This window comes from Ptychodera flava, chromosome 20 (assembly GCF_041260155.1).
Source record: "Ptychodera flava strain L36383 chromosome 20, AS_Pfla_20210202, whole genome shotgun sequence".
NCBI lineage: Eukaryota > Metazoa > Hemichordata > Enteropneusta > Ptychoderidae > Ptychodera > Ptychodera flava.
Window position 1 is genome coordinate 30,638,138 of NC_091947.1, and position 25,097 is coordinate 30,663,234.

A 25,097-nucleotide genomic window follows, 5' to 3' on the forward strand; every position below is an offset into this window, starting at 1 on the left:
ACGCTGTTTCGATTTACTTTTGGGCGTCACCTGTATATCAATGGACTTGTCTTCTTGACTCAGATTTACATGTATTTTCCCTTCATTCGTCGGTACAGGCTGGGCGATACGCTGGCTGGGCTGGTGGTGCCAGGGATGACATGAACGGGGATCCACCTAGAATTCGGGTGTAAGCTAACTCATAGTCATGTTATTCGCAGATTTATCTACAAGAGGAAAAGATGGGCCAGTCTTCGAGCAGCAATCACTCGAACAGTAGAGGTATGGCGAGATACCGTTTTTATTTTGTGTGAAATAACAAAGTAATGCTTTGACTAGCCTGGGGATAGCGCTTATTGTTGATTTTACTGTGTAGCGTTCCAATCAGCTGGTGCCTGCCAGTGCCATCAAGGGGAAAACTACTAGTACGACAGTATCGAGCACTGCCAGTTATTCAGGGCGAACTGTGAATTTATCTTGTTCTTTCTAATCCAGAATAATTGTCTTAGACCGAGCTAATTGGAATATTCTGACTCATAAAACCGTGCAGAAGTGGAACAAATCTCAACAAAAGGGCGCATACCAAACCTCACATGGGCTGACATTCCACAGAATGGGGGTCTATTGATACGACTAAATTCAATTGTTTGAGGACAGCGGACATTGTTGTGTGTGGTACATATACATTCTAAACAGTGGTATATGTTGTCAACATTTATAGTTTTGCCTAAACAAGCCATGTGATGAGGTATAGGGTTGTTGCTAGATCGACAGTTTGCCGTTTATGTCTACCTGACCACACCTGATGTACTGTTTCAGAAGTGCTTGCGCCTTTCCTCAAAATTGAAAGTATGCCACATAACTGCAAAATGAATCACACTGCAAGTGGTTGGTGTACCCAAGAGCTTTGATTGTTGTTTCAGTGTCTTTTCATTCCAATGAATTGGAAAACCTTTGCATATCACACATTAGCCAATCCACACAGGTTGTTGATATGGGAATACATAATCAAATCAGTACTGCAGGTACCACTGAACAGATTCAGTGAGCACAGATACTCATTTCGGAGAAAACCTGTGACAAGTTTGCCCCAAATATACCAGAGGTGTGTAAAAGACATCGTGTATTTCACTTAGAAACACACCAAACGAAAGTGGCGTTAGACCCAATATCCTTTGAAACAGCTTGATCAGGCTCAAGCACAGACAGTTGTAAATGAAAGGACATGTACAGCATAGCATGAAGTAATGTAGTCAGGAAAAAATGTTCTGTAGACTTTCACAAGGTTTATCATTTTTTCATGTTTTAATTCAAATCAGTAAGCTTGCATTTGAAATGATTGCATTTCAAACTCAGTAATTTAGGTTTCAAAAGTACTTAAGCAGAAATTCTGCAATAAAGTAAGGCATTCTTGAACAGTTCTCACTCAGCACCCTCAAACCTCAAGGCAAAAACACTTGTCAAACACTGAAGAATGTGATACACCCATGTTTGTGAATAATGCTACACATGTGTACAACCACTCTGCCCTCAACAGCTTGTACTCCCCCGCCCAGTGTTATGACTGGTTTACTGCATCTGAGACCGCGTTCACTTCACTGTCACTTATTTCCTGAAGTAGTGAGGGAGCAAAGAAACAATGCTTCATGAACCATTACACTTGGGTTCTGGCATGTGACTACCCGGCTACCTACTTAGTTACAACATTAGCCGTATAAATGTAAAGATCTTCAGTGCATGCAGTGGCCAAAAATACACCAACAAAATAGGAGAAATCACAGTGGGCAAAGACAGTGTCACTTTCATGCTTTCATATTGTATTTCAATTCCTTCATTACCCTTCTTCATTAAGTCAATAAGGATTGCAGTCAGTATTTTATCACAGTTTGTTTTGTTTTTCAAGTGTACACTGGGTAGCTGTAATGAGTGTGCATGGGTGTGTACCACATTCCATCAAGTTACCAAAGGTGAACAGTTGAGAGCTAGGATGGGGATATGCATAAAATTTATGTCTTTTTTCACATAACATATGCGACATGTTTTTGTCTCACGCTTTGTGTCTTATTTGGTTTAGGTGGATCCGGTCGCAGTCAAGACAGGAGCACTGCAGGGTCATCTACACCTCAAAGGAGTCGTAGCAGTAACCGCAGTAACAGTTCATCGCCATCCTATAATGCACAGACCCCCTTGCAGTTTCACAGCTTTCATGGGAGCAACATAATTCTATCCCCCGATGGCAAATCAGCCCGCAGGAATGGCAGCTTCTGCAATGCTATCGTTTTCACCAGCAGGCCAGTGAAATGCATGGAAAAAGTCTGCATCAAATTCACTGATACCACAACCAACTGGAGTGGTGTGGTACGGTTCGGGTACACAAACCGCAACCCAGATGAGATTGGTAGTGCAACGTTACCACGTTATGCGTGTCCCGATCTTACAAGTCGGACAGGATTCTGGGCCAAAGCTTTAGGAGAAACTTACGCAGAGAGAAACAATGTGCTTTGTTTTTGGGTGAACAGACAGGGAGAAGTACTTTATACAATAAATAATGACAATAAAGGTATTTTCTTCAATGATGTTGATGTGAACGAACCATTATGGGGACTGATGGACATCTACGGCAATAGCGTTGAAGTACGATTAGTCGGTAAGTTTTCCCAGGTCCAATGAAATTTTTAATGTAGATGTCAAATTCAATTCTCATAAGTTGACAATGGTTTGTGTGGTGAGTTCAAGGTAAACCAGAAAGGTGAACTTTATTTTTAGTTGTAACAATCTTGAAAGGCAATTTCTATTGTGTGACAGATGGTTCAAGGCAAATCAGATAATATCATGTATGTTACACAGAGCAGTATGCTCGCAAGTATTCTACCAAAATCACAACACAAAATAAGTTCTGAATATTGCTAATTCAATGTATATATTGTTCATGTTCTGAAAACTAGGAAATTATTTCCTTTCCAATGCCCCCATACCCAAAGCATAGGCCAACAGTCATTTCAGTTCTGTGCTGTTCCAGCAAACTTCCTTGTTTTGTTGTCTCAGTATCCACAAAGTACAAAACTAGACATCAATTAGTAGCCATATGTCAGTAAGTGGATGCAATACCAGTGATACTCATTCTGTACAAAGCCTATGGAACCTTTACCTGATTGGTGCAAGTACATGTAGTAACATCAGTAGAAGGTTATCCTTTTGGTATTGTCACTGCATTTTATAATAATAGTGTATGTGTTCTGAACATTTGTATCCACAAAAAACACATCAAATACTATTGTGGTTATCACTAAATTTCTTGAATACTATTTTTTTTTAACCTTCCTACCATAATGCTTTAGCTGAAAATGAAACTTCCCAATTTCATCTTGGTGAGATGGTGTACATATCTGCCTACATCGGATGCTTAGCGTAGAGTCTTTCTACAAAAGTCTAGCCTTTGCTGACAACATACCAGACTCTATTACAGAATATTAATTACCACTATTAGACACTCAAGTTCAAAGATCAGCAAGTCGTACTCTAGTAAGTTACCAAACACACCACAGGTATTTATCTACGTGCATGGACAACGTGGTGCAAAGTTCATAAGAGCTGAAAATGCAAGAGAAAGTTCATTTATTATTTCATACATATCATACCAGGTCAACATAAAAAGTTTCGCTACAATTGTAGAAAACAATGTTGACTTTGTTAGGAGAAAGAAAAGGCTGCATTGTGTCATGAAAAAGGCATTTCTTTGGAATCAATAATGCATTTAACCTTCGACCCCATGTAGTGGCATTTCCAGGATTTATTGGGTTCATTCTGACATGGTATGAATTGTGCTAACATTTGCCTGTAGGGGTGGTGCTTTCAGGAATTTACGGGTCAATGTATTGTCTATGGCTGTGAAAAATACACGCTGGCACTAAGAAGCCTCCCAGTGTTCTTGGTATCAAGGATTTATGAATTTCTTTTTATGGTTATATCCCAAGTGAGTTTATAATGTGAGATCATCTGCAACACCGTGTTGACAAATTCTCAGAAAAGGCAACGACCTTCTGCAATCATTATTTGCAGCATCAAGTTTTGACAATCTTTGTGTCATAAATAAACTTATCAATGTGCGTTTATCTGAATGGTGACTATTTGTTGTACTTTCAAATTTCTTGTTATGAAATTTGACTAAAACTATTTTATACAGGATACAGAACCCGAGGAGATTTTTACCGTCTTTCATCTCATCGATGTATTTCATTTGGACAGTCTGGACACTCTGTCTCAGATTTAGTAATAGTAATAGAAAAGGCTGGTAATAATTTTTGAACGAATCAAATGTTTGTCTTGATTTCTTGAGAACAAGGTGTGGTACAATTTATAAATTCAAAGACTAAAGTGCTATTCAAATATGTCTAGATTTGGCTATTTTGACAGTTAAGTAAACAGTCCAACTTTGCCTACCAGATCTCTTATTTGTTAGATAATTTGCCCACTGGCTAGGGAGGTTACCAGCATTCAGTTACCAACTGCGTGTTCAAAAACAACAAACTGCTATCAAGGATGGTGTTTCAAATGTCATTAGTTAGGTCACTTCCCACTCATCAACCATGGTATCTCATGTATGCTATTGCAACAGTATAGCACTATATATTAAAAATCTCCACTTCTACATGGACATCCATTGTAGTATTCAGAATCCATGCTCCTTTAGGGATCTCATAAAGATTTAAAGAGCGCTGTACATGTAATGTCTATACCAAGTTGTTTGGAGTGGATGCCCAGAAGACGATAAATGACCCACTTTCAGGCCACTACAGTTCCCACAAGACTTAAATGACCCACAACCAGGGCTGTTGTAATTATCATGTGAATTTACAACACCTACTAAAAGCTTGACAAGAGAACCTTTCGTTTTCCCATGTGAAGGTCGCGTGTTTGTGGCGAAAGAAAGCACAGACAGTAGCTTCTACCGTCTATGAATATAGTATCTCTAAGTCATTCTCATGTGATGACAATGGCTTATGTACAGTTCCCACATCAGTGACTGTACACTGACATCGACACATGCAAATTGGTAATTGACAAGTCACTTCTCAAGTGTCTTTGTTATCAATGCTCTTACCTGTACTTTGACATGACTCTACCTGTACATTCAGTGTTCAATTCGAAAAAGGATAGGTTTAACATTTCTCATAACATATCCGAACAATGTAAATCTGAGAAAAATCACTTGTTAAGAAATTGTTTTCGATATCAGCGCATATGTTTTGCATCAAAGAAAACCATATTCTGTTAATTTACAGTACTTTACAAATGGCTACTGCTCTCACTGACATGCCAATGAAAAAATTACTGAGATCCATGGTATACAGAAGATGGTGAAATCTGGCCTCTTTCACTGTCACTCCATATGCAAGCTTCAGTGTTTCAGCAACAAGTGAAAGGTATAGTTGTATAGGACTTACATTTTCAAAAAAGGTTGTCCTCAGTAGAAGCCATTAGCATCAACATTTGCATTTACTCAGTTGCACCAGTGATGAAACAACATAGTGAAAGGGTTCATCAAAAGAGAAAATCCTGTGTTAGCTTTTTCATTTGATCACACTACTCAGTACAGATGCCTGCCGTGTGGATACTTCAATAAATGTACACTTTGCAAGCTTTGTAAGTTATGGAATGGTAGAAGGTACATTGATCAAACTGGTACTTTTTACTTTGATCTTTTACCTACATTACACTTGGTTGATTTATCGATGAAACCACAGATTGTTTATCAGCATTACCTTTAACAAATCGATTAACTTGATAAAACTTTCAGAGGAAAATGAAGGACTAATGTATGTAGGTCAATGGCTCCAAGAATTACGTGTAATGAGAGAACCAGGAATTGAAGACTTTGGCTTTTAAATTGAAGTATGCTGCTTCTTATAATGCCCCTTTGTCAGGTTACAACTACGTTTTGATATGCAAACTTACATTGGCTACTTCTACAAATCTTCAATTCATGTGTGTACTTTTTATGTCCTCAGACCATACATCTGGTTTTTTCCTAGGTCAATACAATATGAAATTGAACACTGCGTTCTTGCAATCCTGCTGCAAGTCTAACCTTCATTTTCAAGTATGATCGTGTATTATGTTTAGTATGGCATTCTGGAATATGCAGTACATAACATTGAGACAATCCGCTGAGAGACTTGACAAAAATCATTGGTGTAGACCATATAGACCTCCCTGTGTGGAACTGGTGGCCCCTGAAAATATTGAGTTTCGTGAGGTCACTGGTTTGGAGTCATTATTTGACAGATATGAATAGAGCCAGTAGTCAGTGACCAAAATAGCTTCCCATTTCACGTTCTCAGTACTACTTGATACCAGCAAACACAGATGATGGAAACTGCTCTATATCCACGTACCAATCCTCCAGAGAACATTGATACATGTCAATAATACCGGTACGTGTGTCAGAGCAGCCATGAAACTATGATAAACTCTGTTTCAATACTACCGATTCCAGCTAGTGTATGTACATTTATATCCTCCAATGGCTTTTCTGGAAAAAAGTTATTATCATAGTTAGTGAGATTCCACAATCATATATGTAGAGATTGGATTTCCATTTTGGATACTGAGATGATCTTTGCAACGTGTCACCATAGCTATAATATGTTCAGTACATGTACCAACAGTACACGTTGTGTACAGAGAATCAATCATGCGTGTGTACATGCATAGCATCATCCTTCATGGGACTTGCGGCATAATCTTTGCCCCAAAGGCTGTCACTTTTGATACACCTTACAAACAGTGACATTTAGCTTTGTTAGTACCTGGTAGTTTTAACCAGGTTTACACATTGTAAACTTCAAGCTTCAACGACTCAAACGCCCTTTGCTGTGTTCAAGGTAACACTCATGAAAATGTTTTGTCTGTAGCCATCATATTCTCACATAATGGCAATTTTGTTCAGGCATAGTAGACAGTGATCTTCTGCTCCAGTCTATGGTGAAGGTTGATACCATGCTAACACTTTAAGCAGACATTGTATAAGTGTTTCCAAAGCCTTTTACTCATGAATATTCTTAAACCTAAGCAGAAGCACTTAATCTTTCTGCAGGTGTTTTTAGTTCAAGAGTAAATGTGCTGAAAATTTTGCACCAAAGCTCTCCACATTCCCTTATATTATAGTGTGGTTGTAGTCTTTATTGCAATAACCTTCTCAATATTATGCCTCAAATCAATGGTTTGACCCCTAGGTTTTAATGATTAGCCTGATCATGTACAGCAAAAATATGTTACAGAATTATAGGTGTCAGGCTTGGTTGAAATTAAGAAATATTAAATGAATAGATGGGCTTACTCAGCGGCATCATCTGATATCTATAGGAAGTAGTGTACAAAAATAAATCATCACTCTATTTTCAGAAGATAAATCTGGCAAAATGAATAATCGGTTCACGGACTACTGAATTTTTAATCAGCGTACAGAAATTGATTATTTTCAATATTGTTGATGAGCTCCCATCGGAAATGAAGTTAGAGCTTGACAAGCAAAAGAAAATTATTCATCCAAAACATCCTGAGAGAATTAATTACAGAGGCAATGATCAATTTGATTCTGAAAGAATTAGTGTCACACGTATGATCAAGTCATTAATAATATAAATGCATCTGTCATCTCGTAATATTTTAATATCAAGGGACTGCATGGCAGGTCTTCCAACGTGATATTTCAATATGTGAATCAATGATTGTTTTTCCCTAACTCAAATGAATATCAGTTCTGTGTATTCAAATTACCAATACAGGATTTTTCTTTTGCTTCCCGGCATCAAGATTCCTTTTTCATGTAAAGTTGATAAGAATTGTGCGGTGTTTAAAGTGAACTCCACAATTGCTGTGATTTATGCAGAGCAAGAGATAATAGTTTTATACCAATAATACATAGATGTTTTAGAGGCAGAAGCTATATATCACTCCATTTTGTGTGTTGGTCATCTTGTGTTCTGTGTATCAACTGGAGATTTTACTGTCTGCTCCCTATGGTGTGTCGAAATGCCAGGCATTCAGCTTGTCAGCATAGCATGTATTATCTGGATATGTAATTCTATTGTTGACAAGTGAAGTCAGGACTTCCAATTCATTCCAACAAAATATTAAAACCATACATTGTACATATTGTATACTCAATCAGAAAGAATCATTCATACTATCATAGTTAATATGGCCAGACCATTCAATTGCTGTGTGACAAAAAACAATTGAAAAGAGATTTTCTTTCAAAAGATTAAAATCCATGTAAGACAGGACATGTTGTTATTGTTTGACAACAATCCGTACCCTTCAATCCACTAATGATCAGAGTAGCTTTTCATGCACTGTTCATGCATTTTCACAGTGTCTATGAAGTTATTTAAATACTGAATTTTTGTACCAGTAGCTTTCATTTCCTGTTTAGTCAAATGTTTATCAGCTACGCCCTTACTCTGACTTCTCATGTCTGTTATAAGATAGGTGTGTTTAAAAGTTCAAAAGCAGGCAAGCTTACTTTTATGTGAGTGCAATGGTATGTAAAATGGATAAGTACTGAAGACAAGAATAACCATATTTACGAATAAATACTTGGGTCTTCATGTTAACCTGGCAACTCCCCTTCCCCCAATGTATGTAAATAATATGTTGTTGTATAGGCTATGAGGTACATATATTAATTTGAATATTTGGATTCTACAATATTGCAGTGTTGATATCGTATGGTACTCACTGTTTCAGTTCTACTTTGGCAGAAGAGAAATGCAAATCACTAGCTCATAACAAACATTAGAGTACATGATTCTGTACCACACCATCCTGGGGAAGTTGACTTTATAAAAAGTTTTTCCTGTGTGATATTTTGGGTCTGGTGAACAATGAATTAAGTGTAATTATGGTTCTACTCACTACCTGAAAAAATTAAAAGACAAACAAAAAAGTAAAAATATACTGGAAAAAAATCGAGACAGTCTTTATCTTCTGTACTGTTCTGCACTATTATAGCATCTTCATCGCTTGGCATCTCGGAATCGGTCCATATTGTAATGGCAAGCAGATTTCAAGTATATAGCCTTAGGGCATACTTTTAATACCACTTCAAAGGGGTCATTTGTTTGTGATGAAAACAAATTTGGAATCTATTGTTAGCTGTGCTTGCTGCAGGGCAACTTATGTTAAGTGTGTTCAGCTCAGAAAAGGTTTGCCATTGTAATAAATTGCCATCAAATCTTTCCAGTCGTACCGTTTTCGCTGTTACATGTAGTTTTACCGTAAGTTTCAACACTTGAATATTTCACTCAAAAAAGATGTCATAGAAGTGAAAATTTGAAAACCATTTTTGCTCTAACAAAAATTTTTTTTCTCAGAATATAAACATAACAAATTAGCAGTGAGGTACTGTAATATTCATAGCCTCTTGAAAATTTAACATATGGAGAACTACATCTTTTCTGTTGAATTAACATTTCACATTCAACAAAGTTTTCATTATAGATGAGTTTAATTTATCAAATATGTTCATATTGTGAAATGAATTGATGAGATGAAACTGGAGTGTTTCAAACGGAGAATTCTCTGACAAATATCAGCAAATGAACCACAGGGAAATATTATAATTACCTGTTAATTTCTATTAGTGTAGAGTACAGAGGAAGCACAGCAGTTTCCTGTTCATTTTTATTGTTTATTTAAGAATCTTGTTACAGCTCAGAAGAGTTATTTGGAAAAATTGTAAGGTTTTGTGTTGTATTATCATAAAAAATAGAATTTGTTCTTCAAGTAGAGTTCCCCTTTATCTTAACTTTATGAAAAGCAATGCCTTACAATAATTGTAATTTGAAAATTGAAAAATAATTCTTTGAAAGGGTGTTATTATTTGGTTCAAGATCCTGAGGTGCTGTGTTTCACCAGCTCCAATGGCTGAAATTTTTTGCTATTTTCAGATGTTTTCTTCCGCATATCCACTGCAGTTGATATCCCTCAAACGTAGTGAGATACCTAATATTCAGCTACCTTTGCAGTACATGACTGTGTAAATTGGGTGATTTTTTTGGAATTGAAATCTGGCTTTGAATCATACATGTACATCAACAAATTATCACTATACGCGTATGCATTACAGACTGTGTTGATGAGCAGACTTCTAGGCATTTAAACATGGTGTAGGGAGTAGAACAAGAAATTGCAGTTGACACAGAATGGGACAAGTCTGAAAGAGTAACCAAAACTTATGGATTTCTTGCCTTTAAACTGAGAAACTAAATTTGAGGGTATCTATATGATTTAACTTTTATACGAACAATGCAAGCCATGGTATGTGCAATTTTCAGTGCCATCTAAGATTCAACTTTGGACTGGGAAGTTCAGTGGTAGGGCTTAAGTTCCTAACATGCAGGAAAACAAAAGGTGAAACGGTTAATAGATTTTAGATATTGATTGGTTTAATGTGATAATGCTTTCAGACATGAAGTTACAGCATGGCACTGACTGTAGCCGCCTTCTTCCTTGTCATTTAATTTAATCTGTGTTCATTAACTGTAGATGTGATATATTTAGACAAACGTTGACTGTTTTTCAAACAGTAAATGAGTTAACAGCTAACATGTTTTAACCTGGAGCCACCAACGGACTTTTGACTCTAAATTCCAGTTGGTTTAGCATGCCATAAAAATGGGCAAGGGGCTTGTACTGAGGTTGAGTAATCTTTGTTTCATGCATACCCTACATACATGTAGATGAGTTGTGTAATGTACTAAATCTTGATTTGCGAGACCTTGACCCTGCAGAAATTCGCACTGTTGTGTAGGTCAATCAAGGGACGTCGTATCGCAGAGTGTCCATGAAAGAACTAACAGACAGTGCACTAATTATCAGCAGAAAGTCTGAGCTAAAAATATCTCAAAATTATACATGCTTTTATCCGAGTAACACATCTCCCGATAGAGTTCTGCAGAGCCTAGCTCATTTGAGGCAGAAATGGACTCTGAAATGCACTCTTGGGTAAATTGTGTATGCTTTAATCCTGTGTGACATGGTGTTTGCTCAACATAGTCGGAGAAGAGTGATTTGTGCATTTCTGTCTAAATCCTAGCTATTATGGAGTGTTCCTTTTTCATGCATGAATGATATATGACCAATGTTAATGCTGCCTTGAACGTGGCCATCATAGCCTTCAGCTTAACAGTGTGTTTCAGAAACCAGTAAAAGTGTCAATGTGTAATTTTAGGTGTTTTTCACGTTCATGTGTAAGAAAGTACATTGATCTACTTTCATTTGTTTCAGTGATAGATATGTGTCTGTTCAAATTCTTCTATTTAAGTAAGTGTCAGCTGACTGTTGATCATTGTGAGACAAAGGCAGAATTTAATGACCTTAGATAGTTTTGGTTATAATAAATCTGTTTGGCATTATTGTTCTGTGAATCTGAGGACAAAAAATATTATATTGTATCCTTCCACCATTGTAAGTCTTATACATTCAGCTTGTAGACGTACTGTAGTTTTAGGTGGAAATAATAGACACACACAATGCAGACTGAAATTATGGGTTTCAAAGTCACAATGACTCATCTAGAACAATGGAAAATCAGAGCGATTTGTGTGCACTGTTACATCAAAGCTAAGGAGTTCCTTGGGTATTGTTGTCAGTTTATCATCTCACGGGAACCAAACTAGATTGTTCAATGCATCTATGAGTCAAGGACTAGTAACATGTCAGTTACATACATAACACAAAGGTTTTATACAAAAGTCAAAGGGAAACATGTACCAGCAAGTGTATAAGAGTTGAAAATGTATACATGTATGTCCTCAATAGTTGTAGTTTAAATATTTTGCTAACAATTTAAACATTTTTCTAAGCTGTCAGTCATCGACCTTGTCTATGTACATTTGGCTTTTGTAACAACCATTGTGTCTTAGAACAATGCATCAATTAACAGCATCACTCATGAGGACATGCGGTCTACTACCATGTGGTAAGCCAGCCTATGGATGAGGACATTGTCTACCAACCACATTCATGACAAATTTCATGAATACCAAATGTTCATTGATAACAAGTTCTACATGCATAGCTTTTAATTAAATAAAAAAAAATAAAATGAAGAAATGAACAAAAACATAAATAGATAAGAAAGAACTCATCTCCCTTCTAGATTGTTTGATTGACTTGCAGGTAAAATACACGCACCATACAGTATATGTTTGATCGGTTTATTTGCATTATACATGTATAATTATGCATTTAATTTTTTTATACAATAGCCAATGCCTGTTCATAGTCTCTATCTTTTCTTTTGCTTTCAGATCCACCAGAAAACATAAATGATGATAGATCTGTCAATGAGAGCAATGACATGGCAATACCAGTTACATCCAGACTTGTTGCTCTGGATTTGGATTCTGACAGTTCTCAGAGCAGTATCAGTTCCTTTCTCAATGCTCAAGAGAGTTTCATCACCAGGGAAAGGAACTTGGCCTCCATTCCCGGCCTGCAACCCCTGCCCTTCCATGAAATCTGCGGAATGAATGTGGTGCTGGATCCCACCAGAACCCAAGCCCGACGGATTGATGGCGAATTCCAAAACAGCGTCGTCTTCCTCAACCGGCCCATACATGTTGGAGAACTCGTAATCATTGAAATTTTAGAGACCACGGCGCGTTATCTGGGCTGTCTGACCATCGGCGTAACTTCATGCGATCCAGCAGTCATATCTCCGGCAGTGTTGCCTGATGACTGTGAGGATTTTTATGACAGACAGGAATACTGGGCAATCAGTAAAGATATCTCATTACCGGATGTTGGAGATCAACTCAGCTTTGTGATAAACTCAGAGGGTGAACTGCACTACCATGAGAACGCTGTTCATCAGAGGGTTCTGATGCATGTAGATGCTTCCCAACCACTATGGATTCTCTTTGAAATTTATGGCAGCACACAGAAAATCAAAAGTCTTGGTAAGTTTCAACAGTGGTATCCCTTCCTCCCCATTTCCCTGTGCAGAGGTCTGACTTTTCCATGGAAAACTGTGTTGGTTTTACCAACATGTGGTGGAGAAAGAGTGAAACCACCAATGCAGTAAAATATTTCTATCATTCCACAAAAGAGACAAGCATAGAACAGCCAATCAGCCACAAAATACTCTGTCTACAGAAATAGACTGAGCTTCTTCTTTTTTCATAAACAGCCTGGTTATTTTTTCTGAGATACAGAAAAGTTACTTACTGGACTCAAGCAGACAATATACAACAGCAGAAATTATATTCCAAGTGATTTTGTCCTAATTAGGCTAAAAAACTTCTGAAACATGACCAAACTGTTAGCTTGAATTACCAGTACTTGTATTGATCACTTGTATCAGATAATGAACCACCCCATAAAAGTTTTGTTTCTACACATATGTGTTTACCCAAACAGTGGCATTTAAAAATTAAGTACATTCAACATCATGTGAATATGTGTTGACTGATGAATTTTATGAATGAAAGTGGTTTCTTTCACTACATAAGTAACTGATAATGTATGTCGGACTCATTTGATGGACGATATCTGATTTCAAGAAGTTGCCAATCAAAAACAATTTCTTTCAATAATATATTCTGCAGTGAACAAAATCTATGACTTACTCCAAGTTAGGCTTCTTCAAGTTACACTACAGAACATCTAATAAAAACTGTATCTCATATATGTGAGCAACAATCCACAACATTGCCGCAGTACTGGTCTATGAAAGTGAAAATAGCATAACCATGAAATTAAATTTTATAAGGTGATGTGCATGTACATTCATGTGATGTTCATTTTGTTTTCATTCCTGCACATTCAATGAAGACAAGAATGGAACGTGACAAGAAACAGCACAAGGCATCATGAGGTGTCACTGCATTTAGAGATAAAAATAACCATGCTGCAAAGATCAAGTAACCTACTCACAAAACTATGCAGTCCCCGCTGATCTTTGGCCTTGAAAACTTATGAATGGTGGTCATAGCAATGTAAAGTAAACAACTGTCCTACAAAGACCTAAATTAATGAGTAGAGGGCCAAGATAGCTGATCCCTCATGCAGTTTTAAAATTCCTGCAGATTGTTGGCAGGGTAAGCAAGGTCGGTGTACATTTAAAGGTCTGGTGAAATGCCCATGTTGCAAAATCACAGAAATACAGTTGATGGTCTATAAAACAGTTACATTCATTTCTTTTTTCGTTTAGCGCGCGTGATTATGAAATATGGCAAAAGAAAAATGCAATGTGGGCGTGTCCCCCGAGCCTCTCCAGTCGACTTTTTTCGGCTTTCCGAAGTTTGCCCGACGCCGTATCTCATAACGGGAAGTAAAGTATTTCACACCTCCGTAAGCTCCCTACGGGGGGTAACTTCTAGGGTTTCCGCTTACATGATCAGGACAGTGTCCTCCTTCACTATGGGAGAACGTTGTTCTTTTGGTGGCTGTGACAGCGGCAAGAACATGAACGGCTCAACTGTAAACTTTTTCAAGTTCCCGTCAAGTGTTGAGTGTTTGAACCATAATGTGCTTGTCTACGTACGATCGGCCACGGTCCCTCGGCTGAGCCTGCCTCGCTACTCGCTACACAGAAGGTTGGAACCTCAATGCAAATCAACAGCATGAACACCAACACTGAACGTTGTGACTGCCATTAAAATGCACTTGTCTACAACACGGAACGTCGGGACGGGACTGCAATGCAAATCGACAGTAACTTAAAACGTAAATGAGTACTGTGATTAAAATGCACTACAACCACAACACCGAAGGTTGGTTGGGACCACGATGCAAATCAGCTGCATGAACAGCAACACTGAATGTTGAGACTACCATTAAAACGAACAACAACACGGAACGTAGAGATCGCGATACAAATCATGGAGGGAGAGTCCTCCTTGATACGAATCGACAACAACACGGAACGCGTCGTTGGGACGGCAATTAAATTGAAGAACAACGGCGAATACCGGACCACGAGGACCGCGATGCAAATCGACAGCAACATGGAATGTTGAAGACCGATCGTGATTAAAATGCACAACACAGAACATCTAGACCGCAATGTAAATCAACTGCAACTCCGAACCTTGTTGCCTCGATTAAAATGCGTATGTCTGCTATGTATAGCAAAAGTTTCAATTCTCGCGAGCAAGCGTTCCTATGCCCGCTGTACACCAGACAAAATGACGTCAAATTTATCGCGAGGGCTCGATTGCGTGTGTCGAAGTTTCAATTCTCGCGAGAGCCATTTATGCATGGTACACTAGACTAAATGACGTCAAATTTCTCGCGAGACTTGGCTCGATTGTAAATACGTACGACGGAAAGAACGCAATAATACGGAAGTAGACACAGTTTTTGCGAATCGCCGAGAGAGAAGCGCAGATTAAACAAAAGACTAAAAAAACCACGTTTTTTCTTTATTTTACCATATTTTTTAAACAAAAATCAGTTTCGCCACTGTGGCGAATTAGGATCGATTTTTTTTCGCCACTTCGGATTTCGATTCGCATTGGCGAACGTGGCAAATGGGCAGCGCGAACAGTGTTTTGTTAGCGGATACCTGGCAGAGATAAGGCGGCGTTGGACCGCTATTCGATGTAAATGAACACACCTGTGACGTCACAGACGGCCAACCATTATCCCCGCTATGGGCGTGACCTGAGTGTCGCAAAATGACCCCATGAAAGCCGCGCATAGAAATATCAAAAAAATTAACACTTGCGCGTACTTTTAGGTTGCAATTCTGTTGCGAGTGTAATAGTATTGACCCCCTGGACGATATTCAGTCACACGAACGGGACCATTTCACCAGACCTTTAACTGGGTGTGGGTCATCAAACATAATAGGGATCACACTTTTGACTGACAAGTGTTGGATAACACATCGGACTGACAAGTGTTCATAATTGTGCCATGGTTGAAATTATTGCATACAGTTCCAGTACTGATTTTAAGACCACTTTGCAGTGTATTTTGAAGTTTAATTGGCCAATGGTGTCTGACCAGCATGTGTACACATGTATATGTCCAACCATGTGCTACCATAGAGTTACTAGTTCAGGTATACACGTAGGTGTCCGAAGGTGAATACAGAGGTAATTCGGATGTGTGAGCCAAGTACAAGTTCAAGGACATGTACTAGTATTCATGAGTGCTGTACTGTCAACTTCAGGGCCATATACTAATGATAAGCATCAGTAATTTACAGTGATGGGAAATTATGCTTGAGCTACCTTAAAGACAGGTGGTATATGGCATAGTACGGTACATGTATTTTGAAATGGTTTCTCACAAGTTCAAGGTACAGTATGATTGTACATGCACAAATGTAACTCTGATATACATGTATCTTTGACTGTACTTAAAAATGTTTTACTGATCATCATCATGAAATAAATTCAGGGTATTCCCTTTCCCAATGAAATCAAAACGTATTTACAGGTTTTGTACAGTGCAATGAATATGGAGATTTGTCAGTCTATGGGAATGGTACACACCATAAAGTGAAAACTAGGTTGTGTGCAAAGTGCAACTAGTGTAAAATTACATGACTCAAAAAATGGATTGTTCATAATCACCTGTGGTTGATAATAAAGTATAAGTAGCATTTTTAGCCTTCTGAAAAAAGGTTTAGGTGTTGTAAGAGTTACATTTAATTTACTTTGCACTGAAAAATATTACAGTCATGGCATCTGACGTATCTGAATATTTTCCCATTAAGTTATCTAAATGTAGTCTTGCTTGACAATTTTTAGCTCCGCTGTCAGCGACGCAGAGCTTATCAAATAGGTTGATTATCCGTCGTCGTCCATCGTCGTCCGGCGTCCGGCGTCCGGCGTCCGTCAACAATTGCCTTCTCCTCTGAAACCACAAGTCCAATTGCTTTGAAATTTTATATGCAGTTCACTTGGGGTGACCTTACTTCAGTTTGTTCAAATCATGGTGATATTTGCATATTTGTATTTTTGGGGCATTTTTTTGTGTTTTTGGTAAAAAAATCTTCTTCTCTGAAACCGCTCGTTCGATTGCTTTGAAATTTGATATGCAGTTTGCTTAGGGTGACTTAAATCAGATTTGTTAAAATGGTGGTGAAATTTGCATATTTGTATTTTTAAGGCAATTTTTGTCATTTTTGGTAAAAAAATCTTTAAAAATCTTCTTCTTCAAAACTACTGGTCAGATAGCTTTTATATTTGGTACATATGTCCCTAGGATGATCTATTCAGATTTGTTCAAATTGTGCAGAATATGCAAATTTGCATTTTTAAGGCAATTTTTGCCATTTTTGGTCAAAAATGTATTTCTCAAAAGTACTGGTCTGATAGTTTTGAAATTTGGTATACAGGTTTCTATAGATGAACTAAGTAATATATATTGAATTTCTGATGAAATCTGTAATTTTGTATTTTTGGGGCAATTTTTGCCATTTTGGTCAAAAATGTGTATTTCCAAAACTACTCATCTGATAGCTTTGAAATTTGGTATAGAGGTTTCTACAGATGAACTAAATGATATTTTTGAAATAATGATGAAATCTGCAATTTTGTAATTTTGGGGCAATTTTTCCCATTTTTGGTCAAAAAATGTGTTTCTCAAAAAGTACTGGTCTGATAGCTTTGAAATTTGGTATACAGGTTTCTACAGATAAGCTTAGTAATATATATTGAATTTCTGATGAAATCTGTAATTTTGTATTTTTGGGGCATTTTTTGCCATTTTTGGTCAAAAAATGTGTATTTCCAAAACTACTTATCTGATAGCTTTGAAATTTGGTATACAGGTTTCCATAGATGAACTAAATGATATTTATTGAAATAATGATGACATCTGCAATTTTGAATTTTTGGGGCAATTTTTCCCATTTTTGGTCAAAAAATGCGTTTCTCAAAAGTACTGGTCTAACAGCTTTGAAATTTGGTATAACTAAGTGTGATATTTTGAAATTATGATGAAATCTGCAATTTTTTATTTTTGGGGGGCAATTGTTGCCATTTTTGGTCAGAATATTTTATTCTCAAAAAACTACTCATCAGATAGCTTTGGTTGACATGTTCTTAGGGATGATCGGATGTGATATATTCAAAGTATGATGAAATCTTCAATTTTGTATTTTTGCAGCTTATTTTAGCCACATTTTTCTGGCCACTGCATTGAGTTATCAAAGATTTCCACCTTCTTCATCAACATGTGTCAAAAATAGTTATTCTGTACATAAACACAGCGGAGCTATATCGGCCGCTAGGTTGCTTGTTGATAATTTTTAGAGACTCTTGACTACATGCAAATTTCCATAAATTTAATGGACAACATCTAACAAGTGTACTGTGTACATCAATGCATGTGTTTAGAATACAGGATATGCTTATACTGTATTCTGAATAGTCACATCCAGTACATGAACCTGTCAAATGTTGTCCAGTAAATTTTATGAAAAATTTCATTTCACTTCTTAGTTTTTCTTGAAAACAGTTTAATGTAAAAAATTTACAAAGGATAAGGAAAGAATATTCTTTGGAAAAGTAAATGTACATTATATTACCATGCCCTGCCCGTCGCATTTTGATTGGTCGAGCTGAACCACGTGACTGACCACAAATACACAGTAATGGTTTGTTTCCATGCCCGTGAATATGAATAATAAGATTAAAAACTCAAAGTATTGTAACTTTACAGCTCAAACTTAAATCATAATCAATCACAAAATAAAATGGAGCACTTGTAGGTCGAGTTGACATACTTTTTTCTGAAAACATCTCCGGATTTGCCATTTTTTACGGCGCGCGTGACAGTGCGTCGCGCATTGCTCAGTTTTTGGGGCCCAGTTGTCGTTCGCTCCTGAAATTTTCGGAAATTTTGACGGTTTTCTTGAGTTCGCTGATAATATAATGGAAATAACAGACTCCGCTCTGACCATTAACGTTTATTTGTGGGTGCGGGCTCGAGGAAAGCCAAATTAACGGGCTCGGCAAGCCTCGCCCGTTAATTTTTGGCTTTCCTCTCGCCCTTGCCCACAAATAAACGTTAATGGTCAGCGCGTCGCCCGTTATTTCTACATTTTATCTCTTCAACGATTGTGCGAGTTATTTCCGGTACACTAGAAACACCATCCACTAAGATATTAATAGCAAATGCACTTACAGGTGGAGTTAGCGTATTTAGAAATGTTGTGACTCCTTAAAAATATGGGTGTATTTAGTGCGTGAAAGTTAGTATCAAACTTAGATCTTGAGTAAAGAACCACTGGCAATGACAAATGTGAAGACAGTGTCTGACTCAGTATCAGATGTAGTGCAATCGCTACTGCAAAGGGATGTATGCAAAAGGCCAACCATGTCAATCAGGGAAGTTTCCTGAATGAACAGGAAAAGGGGCAGTCTCGGGGCATGACCTAAGATTTGCCTGACTGCCGAACAGCAACAGTGAAAATCAGTCCAGGCTGTTAAAGCTGTTATGATACAATAATGGAGTGTAATCATAACCATTCATGCACATCTGAACTGCCATACAGCTGATCAGCGGAGTTGACTGAGTTGAATCTGGTTTACTCTTATTTCATTTGAAACGATATCTTGAAAGCACGGAAAACCGAGACAAGCCTGGAAAATTTCAGTTGTGCCTGGTGATTTAACCTGGATGAAATATTTCCTGTATCATTTCAGAGCAGAAGTTGAGTTACAAAAGCATAATTGTAATCCGTGACCATTCAGTGGCTTAGAATAGATACAACGGTCTACCCTGTACTACTTGTATGTGTGTCCATAAATTGTACAATTGACACTTGTTGTGAACAGCTAATGGTTTTACTTCCAATAGACAGACATACTGTATATCTCATTTAGAGGGTTAATCCTCTCATTTAAATTTAATTTTTGTTGAATGTCTGCTTTCTGTTAATGACATCTATAAAAATATTACAAATAGAAGTTTTAAAAACCAGCAGTAGAATTATGAAATTTCAAACTAGACATCAATATTCCAGCCATTTATGGGCTTTGAGAGGAAGTACCATCAAATTAAATGGAATTTGTAAATACACTTGCTAAGTGGAAATTTTGCATACTTTAGCTATTAACCCTTTTCCTGCCAAGTCGGTGAAAATCCGCTTGAAATTCGGTGTAGCTAGAATCTGAGCAGCCACGGCCGTTATCCTGCCAAGGCGGTGGAAATCGGGCTACTTTTTGGTACCCCCTTTCCTGCCTAGTCGACGGAACTACGTGTAGCAAACCCTTGCTCGCGCTAGGGGTCGTTCGAGGACAGGTTTTGGGCGAGGAACGGCGTTTGCTCTCGAAATGGGTTCACAGAGAGTCCAACGACAGGAAAGGTGCGGAAGCTACCCAGCCAGTCCCCACCCCGGTGGGGGACTGGTTTTTTTTTGGGGGACGAGTAGCGTACTTGGCAGGTTAGCACGTTGACGTATTCTAGCGGAGTTTGGGGTAACTTGGCTCTGAGGCACTACATAGATTGCGGCCGAAATTGACCGACTCGGCAACGCTAATCTGTAAGGCAACCGCCTAAGACCGCCTCAGCTGGCGGTGCAATTTTTTGCCAATGGTGCGAGACGAAAATCACGGACTTGGTCCTGATTGACGGGAAGTGCGGACGGATTTGACGGACGGACTCGGCTTTCTCGAAGGCAACCGCCTAAGACCGCCTCAGCTGGCGGTGCAATTTTTTGCCAATGGTGCGAGACGAAAATCACGGACTTGGTCCTGATTGACGGGAAGTGCGGACGGATTTGACGGACTCGGCTTGATTAGTCCCTGACATGGAACTGATCCGAACGGACTTGAGCGACATTTGTGAAGGGTAACCACCGCTTTTAACCGACTTGTTACCTTCTCGAAAAGACTACCCACTCAGATGTCGGACGTTGTCGGCTGCACTTGGCTCTAGACGTTCAAGCCGTGCAACGAAACACACCGCCTCAGCCTTGCCATTCAGGAACATGGCCTCAAAATTTGATACCATTGTTCACCGACTTGGCGGCTGCGGTTAGGTGCGTGAACCGTTGTTCACCGACTTGTTACGCCTATGTTGTCCCTGTGAAGTTCGGCTAACGGCCGAGTCTAACGGGAGTTGGCAGACCTGTGTTTGGTTTATACCGTAGTATGACCGACTCAGGTAGAGGTACCTGTCGGTATATTCCGAGTTTTACGCACTCGGGCGTCAATGACGGGTCGTCATCACCGCTGATGACGTAGACGTGCTGGCCACGTTATTTGAAGGAGCCATGTTTGCCCAACGGACGAGGCCGAGACAGCCGTTGACAATTTTGGCATCCTTCATCTTTGACCGCCTTAGTTGGGTAAGCCGCTCGGCAGGCGACGGTTATGACCTAAACAAGCCGCTGAAGCACTGTTCGTTGCCGTACAAGAACGAGACGGCCAGTCCATTACTGCTTAATGGGCATCTGTCGGGTTGGCTTGTCACCGACTTGGATGACAATACGCCCTGCGCAGGCGTACTTAGAAGGGACATGAGGTTAAAGATACGGGTTTCCCACCCGTACTAAACATGGGCTTGGGCCAACGTCCTTGGGTGGCAGGTGCGCATGCCACGTACCCAGCTGGACGGAATGTCAAGTTGAGATGCTAATGACATTGACTATGTTATGCTAAGTGCTCGATTGATTTGCATCGCAAATGAGTATTATTAGCATATCAAATGGTGCGGACAGGCAATTTACATGACGGGTAGGAATGTCAGCGCCGGTTGGTGGACTGATTGCCGTAGGTCCATTATAATAACAGGTGGATGCATATATTAACACCCCTGCGTCCAATCATGTCCAGGGCTTTGTTTCCCTGTGGCTTTAAAAGGGAGGGACCTGCTAGTCTGTCGACACTGTTCCAGACATGAGCTTGACGGACCGCAAAAGTTTTCTGAAGGCGAGCAGACGACTGAAGCTCAAAGATGCAGAGTCTCCGGGCGGTAGTGGTAGCGATCGTTGTGATGTCCCTAGTAAACGTTCTAAGAAGTCGGGCAAGAAACGCTCCCGTAAGGCGAAGCCATCTCCGGCTGAAAAACCCAGTGGTAAGCGTAAATGTAAGACCGATCGTTCTGCCGATGAGGATGATGACGGGTCACCGGTTGCCAGTGGTTCTCACCCGGCTGCTCCGGGAGAGACTACTTCACCTGCAGAGACTACATCTGCTCTTGTGGAGATACTTCACCTGCACAGACTACGTCTGCTGCTGCTAGTGAGACAGTGAGTAATGAGACGGCTGATGCCATTGGTTCTCCCCCGGCTGCTCCGGGAGAGACACCACCTGTGTCTACTATGAGCCCTCATCCTGCGTCAGGAGAGGTTCCTGTGCCCAGTGCGAAAGAGCTTGAGTCCTCGTCATCAGCAGAGGCTGCCGAGCCCGCTCCTGCCATAGTTTCGTGTGCTGCGATGTCCCCGCCGAAAAAGATAGTGCGGAGGGTTCGTTATCAGGATAGCCCACCTGATTTTGAGCCAGATATGATCCTTGATGCCGCTACGGGCGAGTTCAGGCCCAGACGCCCAGACGACGGTGATATCACCGCTGAGTCCGACTCGGAGGTTGACGAGGATGCGGCAGAGGACGATGACTTTTATGACAGGCAGTACGTAGGTGAGGCAAGCTCTGACGACGATGATGACGCTGCTGCTGTGTTGGCGGAGGACGACACACCTCCTGTCTGGCGTATGTCGGAGACTACCGATGCTAATATATTTGAGGAGACCGATTTTGACCATGAGAGAGGACCGACTTTCACCTTGCCCAGCCACGCCCGTGAGCTCGATTACTTTTTTAAGTTTATTCCAGCTACACTGATCAGATTGGCCAAGGACGAGACTAATAAATACGCCAAATTCCACCAGCGACATATCGCTAGGAAAATAGATAAATACTGGCGTAACGCTGACTACCGAGAGGTGCAGGCGTTCATTGGCGTCTTAGTCTGTATGGGTATCGACCGTAAATCATCAGTGGAGGATTATTGGTCTAGCGATCCCTTTCTGAGAAACCAGGGTATTTCTACTGTGATTACCCGCAGTCGCTTTCAGCAGCTTATGCGATACTTTCATCTGGCAGACCCAGAGAACGATCCACGTCGTGATCCTGATGAGGCACGCCGCCGACGTCGGTGTCAGGAGGATCCCCTGTATAAAATCAATCCATGGATGGAGCCCATAGTTGACCGGTGCGTAAATAATTATAAGATGGGTAGAGAGATCTCCATCGACGAGGGCATGGTGCGATTTAAGGGCCGTTCTAAATTTAAGCAGAGATTACCGCATAAGCCTGATCGAGACGGTTTCAAGATATGGCAGCTGTGCGACTCCACCACTGCATACATAGCTAACTTTGCACCGTACCTAGGTGTGAAATATCGGGATCGGACTGATGGGAGACGGCAGGAGCGAGGTGTGGTGAAAAGAATTACGATGGAGCTGGTCCAGCCATTCTGTGGATATAATCACAGCCTATTCTGTGATAGCCTGTTTAGCACGGTCGTTACTGCTAGAGAGCTGATGGAGACCGGGATCTACATGGTCGGGAGTTTCAACCGCCGTAATCGTCGCACCATGCCCCCTCAATTAATTCCGCCGGGTAAGAGGAAGCGCCTTCCTCTGTCTGTTGGGGATATGAAAGCCACGACCAGAACGGACTCTCGTCTTAACATCACTGCTTATCAGGATAGTAACGCTCAGGTGCTGATCTTGAATACGGTCTATCCACCCTTGGAGTGCGTGCCAGTGGGGGAGGGAGACGAGCGGCGACAAGTGCCTCTGTCGCTGTATAATTATCGCCGGTACATGGGAGGCGTCGACCGAGCCAACCAGAAGCGCAAGTACTTTCACACTGGGCGCAAGAACCACAGATGGTGGACATATCTGGCATGTTACCTGATTGATGTTGCCCTGGTAAATGCATATATATGCTTCAAGCATGTACACCCTGATAGTAAGCTGACCCATAAGATGTTTCATCTGCGTGTCGGGAAACAACTCATTGGCGGTTATTGTGGGCGATCGCAGCCCAGTGTGAGAGAGGTCGAGGCCACTGTTTCTCTTGCCTCGTACATCAATCCACAAAATCAGCCGATGCACGTTGTCAGCCGTTTGGAGGGGCGGCAGAAATGCTGTAAAGTATGTAGCAGAGAGGGTAAGACCACTGCGAGCGGACGACTGTCTGAGACGTCCAAAGGATGTAGTCTGTGCGGGGTTCATCTTCACGAGGGCGAGTGTTTTGCGGCTTTTCATCATCGCATGATGCTACGAGGTAAGAGGAGCATTGGCGTGCAGACCTCTACTCACACAGCCCCGACGACACCCATCAGCAAGAGAACCCGACGTAAATAACGGACAGGGGACAGCTTCGCCTAACAGTGGCTTGACTGTATTCTGAACACGGACCATGATCACATTTTGAGCACGGTTGTGCCGTTTGTTTGTGCTTTACGATCCCGCTGATTGTAAATTGAAACACGGATTATTTTGTACAATCCCCCGATTGTAATCTTTGTAACACGGACCATGCACTCGGACGTCGAGAACAGACTCTGAGATTTATTATTCGGCATAATGTAAATTATTCCCGAATAAAATACTATCTATGGATCGCATATTTTCGTTTTGTTTTGTTTTGTTTAGACGGATTATTTTGTACAATTCCCCCTATTATAATTTTGAAACACGGATCTGCCACCCCGATTGTAATTTTTGAAACACGGACCATGCACTCGGACGTCGAGACAGACTCCGAGATTTATTGTTCGGCATAATGTAAATTATTCCCGAATAAAATACTATCTATGGATCGCATATTTTTCGTTTGTTTGTTTGTTTTTACCCCCACTTTCGTTTTTGGCAGATCCGTAAGGACGCTATAGTAATGGATGAACGTGCGTTGTATCACGTGGGAGGGGCACAGCCCAACGGAGGCTGTGCTCGTGCGACGTAGACGTTGTACCAACCATCTGTCGTTGGGGTTAGTGCATAGAGCAGTTGCACTGTCCAGAGCTAAGGTGGTACAAAACTGCACCTTAGTAACAACTGCACAACTAACGTGTTAGGAAACGGTAACACTAACGAGCTAAGTGTTCACTGAACTGGCCAAACTACGTACACG

The 25,097-nt window shown here is 40.1% G+C and overlaps 1 protein-coding gene across 1 annotated transcript in view; it reads left to right on the plus strand.

Moving 5' to 3' along the window:
• The first annotated feature begins 67 nt into the window (after positions 1-67).
• The window catches only part of LOC139120612 (E3 ubiquitin-protein ligase NEURL1-like), a 30,635-nt gene continuing 5,605 nt past the window's right edge, over positions 68-25,097 (plus strand). The window contains exons 1-3 of the mRNA XM_070685122.1: positions 68-261; positions 2,054-2,626; positions 12,297-12,947. Coding sequence (XP_070541223.1) covers positions 222-261; positions 2,054-2,626; positions 12,297-12,947 — 1,264 coding nt within the window. The 5' untranslated portion in view covers positions 68-221. The remainder of the gene's footprint in view (positions 262-2,053; positions 2,627-12,296; positions 12,948-25,097) is intronic.